The sequence below is a fragment of the Aphis gossypii genome, unplaced genomic scaffold, assembly GCF_020184175.1.
Source record: "Aphis gossypii isolate Hap1 unplaced genomic scaffold, ASM2018417v2 Contig00675, whole genome shotgun sequence".
NCBI lineage: Eukaryota > Metazoa > Arthropoda > Insecta > Hemiptera > Aphididae > Aphis > Aphis gossypii.
In genome coordinates, this window is record NW_026083223.1 from 95,574 (window position 1) to 100,767 (window position 5,194).

Consider the following 5,194-nt stretch of genomic DNA (forward strand, 5'->3'; position numbering starts at 1 on the left):
AAAGGTAAGTACCAAATTTTATCACATATTTATTATAAAAGGTCGCTATACTCTATTCCAAATAAGTCTGGAAAAATGTACGACGAAAACGCGTCCGGTTTTGCGCAGGTATGTCACGCGATCTGCCGGTGGTGAGCGCTGTTGTCGACGATCCGGTTGTATACAGCCTGATAGTATTTTCTGTACCGTCAACATTCCGCTTGCCTACGACCTGTCGACAACGTACTCCGCGTATACACATTTATCTAACCTGCTTTCGGCCTTTTTATTTGCTTGTTTATTTGTTTTATTTAAACAACTTATTTTTTTAATTTTGATTTTGATTTCGACAACGATGAAGTAACGAATCCATCACCAACTAAAAAAAAATAAAACTGGAAAAGTGAGTATTTTATTAATTTAATAATAATTATATTAACTTTTTTTTGAAATTGTGTGTGATAATATACTTCGTGTACCTATGCCTCCAAATATTAATTGTTTTTTTTTTCGAATTTTTATTATCGTAATATATTATTAAAATGAAATATAATTCTGGTTTCAGATTATTGACGAACAACGTAGAATCACCATATTAAATCTTTATAAGGTTAATCTACCCAAATATCCGGATATGCCGTTTTATAAAATGTCAAAAATGATTGCGGATTACACCGGTATTGGTAAAACTACGGTTGGAAATGTCATAAAAGAATACAAAGAGTCGAAGACGATAACTATTCCAAAAACAAAACGGGCCAAAAAATCGTTTTTGGACACCATAGACGATTTTGACAAGAACGCAGTTCTTGGGCACGTTCATAAAATTTGGTTTGCTCGCCAAATTCCTACTGTTGACAAGATATTTCAAGCCGTGTCCTTCGATGATAGTTTGCCGTCAATATCTCGTACAAATTTATTTTGCCTGTTAAAAGCATTGAATTTCCGTTACACTAAGCGGAGTCGGAATAGTGTTCTTACAGAAAGAAATGGATTAATCGAGTGACGCAGACGTTATTTACGAGACATTGAGCGGTATCGTGAGGAAGGTCCATCATTTATTACCTGGACGAGACGTGGGTAAATGCCGGTGAGTGTACGTCAAAAACATGGGTCGACACAACAATAAAATCGCACCACGATACATTTCAAAAGGAGCTCACTACAGGGAGTGTGAATCCTTCAGGAAAAGGAAAAAGGCTCATTGTTCTTGACATCGGTTCGGAAGACGGTTTTGTTCCCGATGTCTTATTGTGCTTCGAGTCGAAAAAAAATACAAGCGATTACCACGACGAAATGAACGGGGAAACCTTTCGTGAGTGGATGGAAGGTATTTTACCACGACTAAAACCAAATTCTGTTATAGTTATGGACAATGCGTCGTACCACTCGGTGAAAATTGACAAAGCCCCTTCATCTAACACCCGGAAGGCCGACATAATAAAGTGGTTAACCGATAAAGGAGTAGTTATAGACATGGCTATGGTTATCCCTGAACTGTTGCTTATGGTAAAGCGGTTAAAGCCACAGCACAAAAGGTACGTCATCGATGAGCTAGCTAAATCCTATAACCACACTGTATTAAGATTGGTTATTATATTCCATTAGCATTTTTAGATTTCTGAACGAAGTGATGAATGTATTGATTTTACAATGATGTATGTTTTTTTTTTTTTTGTTTTTGTATCTGTGTACAGCATAACTAGTCGAAATAATGCTCCAATTTCAAACTATGGGGGTGGTTTCCGATGTAAAAGTGAATATCCTTGGTGCATTATAGAGGTAAAAAGTTAACATTTTCCAACAGTTTTCAAAAAAATCGAGAAAAACAAAAAAAAAAAATGACGGAAAAACGGCAATTTTTACGCAAAACCAGTTTTCGACCAAATCGATTTTTTTTTTTTGGTTGTAATTCAAAAACTAATCACTGAAAATACTTGAAATTTTCACCAAATGTTAATGTCAGTAGTATCTGTATATAGTTAAATTTTCAAAAAATTTTGACTTTTTTTGAGTTATTATAGACCACTGAAATTTTCGATTTTTTTGATAAATTTTTTTTAAAGTGTCGATAAAAAATTTTTGGATGACCAAAAAGTTTTGAAAATTTAATACAAGGTTCCTTATGAGTTGTTTTTATTGTAGCTAAAAAAAATTAAAAATCGTTGGTCACAAATTTTTTTATAAGCGTTTATAGTTCAAATTTTTACGAAATCTGTCGCAAACGCGAAAATTTGCAAGTAATTTTAAAGTTGAAAAATCATAAAATTTTTTTCTTATACAGAGTGATTCTTTTATCATTGAACACTCATTATCTCGTTATGTGTTGATTTTTTTCAATTTTTTTTTTTTCAAAATGTTTAGTTTTATGCTTTTCTAGAATTATATAAAAATTTTATTTTTTTCACGCTTATATTTAATAGTGAAACCACCATCAACTTTAGATTTTCAAATGACAACCTATATTAATAATTACATAAATTAATAAAGCCATTTTTTTTATGAATTTTTACGTTAAAATTTTTAACTTTCATTGATCCGTCGGCGAGTTATAGCTGCTCAAAGTTGGTTGGTTTTAGAAAGTTTTTAGGTGTTATACATCAGTACTAATTACTAATTAGTCAGAACTGGGATATTTATTTGTGAAGTCCAGTAGCTATTATACTAATGAATTCGATATCATTGATCCATGTTGTAGCGGAGAGTGGTGATAATATTAAATTTGTACCTGTTATTACCTGTTATAGCTTATTATCAATTGTCATATAATTATAATTAATTGGACTAAAATTACTACTATAAATACTATTATTCGCTTATCGCTTTCGATTACCGACACCGATGATGATGCATAATAAGTCATTCTAATAATACCTATTAGTGTTTATGAAAGCCAAAAGTTAAGAATACCCTTGTATTCTGTAACTCCGCCCCACCTATAACATTAAATTATTTAAATTTATGAAGCAAAATAATAATCTTGCGTTCTGTATAATCACAAAACAATAATTCCAATACCATAGACCTTATACTTATTACCTAGTATAAGGTTTATTATTATATAATATGTACATATCCGAGATCGCAACTTAAAGGCAAGCTATCATCCAGATTTCAGTTATGTAATGTTTCATGATTACACGATACCTCGTGACAACTTACTGAAAAGTGAAAACTTTACATTTACAGTAAAAGTTTTACTAACGTCTGACCGTACGCCATATTGTACTATGTAGTATGACTATTGTGGTAATCTTGTGATACATAGTACATCAGACACTATTCAGACATCAGCATTATAATAAAATAACATGACATAACAGTCAATATTATATTATATGAATATTATTTATATTATAATAATATGTCATAATGTGTTGTTTATATTATATTTTATTTTGTTTATTAATTTAATTAAACATAGAAGTACCTAGGTATTTAAATTGAGATTACGCGTGTGAATTTGATACTTGGAAAGTCCTATTAAATATTGGTAAGTAGGTATTACTTATTTTTTAGTTATATGTGTGGTGACCAGATATAAAAATTTAAATCTTAGCTTCTCCTCTGTTGTAATTGCCAATGCATACACCCATTTTGCCCATATAGACCATAGGTCATCTCCTTCTACAAAAATTGTATTTTTTAAAATTATTATTGTTACCTAGGTAGGTACTAAAAAACTAATTATTTAAAATTATTATGTCAACTCATTAGATGGGTGTCTTTATGATAACAATTCTATGAAATTTAAGTAAACTTAAACTAAAGTACCTATAAATATTTTAGTTATTTTTTTGAAGGTAAAATACCAAGTACGAAATTTGAATAAATTAATACAAAACTTTGTTAAAATATAGGAAAAATGAACAAATTAAATTAACTATGCTAACAACCAATTAGATTGCATTAGCTCGAACCATAAAATATAAATAAATACTAAATTATAAAAAATCATAAACGTGTAGTAACTAATAATATTTACAAAAAAATATTACAATTTCATATACTGAACACTATTTTTAATGACACTACGACTTGCATCAAAAAAGAGTACTGTCCTATGAAAAATAGTACTTCAGGTCACCATATTGTTATATGTAAAAACTATTATAAATAATTCTTATTATAATTATTTATAAACATTTTGATTTCAGTTAATACATCAGCTCTATACAATTTTTGTTGCAGTTTATATGGATTATTGACTTGTTAATTATTCCAGTCAATATGGTTAATATTTTGATAATACAATCCAGTAGGACTTTAACATTGCTAATTGCTCTATAGTCAATGCCATTTTAGAAAATCTATAGCATACTAAAATTCTTAATAATGATATTCTAAGATTTTCTGTATTCATAAAAAATATCCAGATGATTTGAATGATACATATTAAAACAATATTCCAATTTACAACTGGAAACAATAAAAATAAAAATATTGGTTTCTATATTGGATTTTAATATTTCAATATGCGACAAAATTAAAAATATGGTTTGTATACTTAGTACTTACATATTTTAAGTGAAATATTACTCAAGTAATTAGGTTTTTATTGTATTTTTTTAGATACCTTATAAACTAAATTTGAAAGAAGTGTAAACAATTGAATCCAACCAACATTCCAAACATTCCAGAAGAAAACTATTACCAACTATTTTATATGTATATAAAACTAAAAATTGTAAATGAAAAAAATGTATTGTAATTTGTATGACATTCCATACTTAAATTTAAATAAGGTTACAACATCAATCATTTAAATTTTAATCCTAAAAGATAATTTTGAAATATTATAGCTTGCTGGTGCATTGATTAGTAAAAATAGAAATTTAGGTATTGTAAAATTAAATATTCTAGTATAAATCAAATAAATAATTAAAAAAAAAATTTTTTGGTACCTATCTAAGATCTATGATTAATTATTATATTTAGATTGCTACTAAGTATTTGTTTTTATGTTGTATGATGAATTTCAATATAAAGTATTAAAAGAACATATAATGTATTTTAATTTTAAATTGTATTGTTTTACATAGTGAGATACCAAATACTGACATTAGATATTTTGTAAAGACAGATACAGACTAGATAAATGGGGGGAGGCAAAGATATTTATTAAGTTAAATAATAAAAGAAAAAAAAATGTTGTCTATTAGCAGCCATTGCATTGTCCCCTATGACCTAAGCTTGTATCTGCCTTTTGGTAAAT

General features: G+C 28.5%; 1 protein-coding gene across 1 annotated transcript; it reads left to right on the plus strand.

The window, feature by feature from the left end:
* Positions 1-1,063: 1,063 nt before the first annotated feature.
* Positions 1,064-1,587, plus strand: LOC126554999 (uncharacterized). The gene is made up of 2 exons (XM_050209976.1): positions 1,064-1,069; positions 1,135-1,587. The coding sequence occupies exons 1-2, from the start codon at positions 1,064-1,066 to the stop codon at positions 1,585-1,587; spliced, it is 459 nt and encodes a 152-aa protein (XP_050065933.1).
* The last annotated feature ends 3,607 nt before the right edge of the window (positions 1,588-5,194 follow it).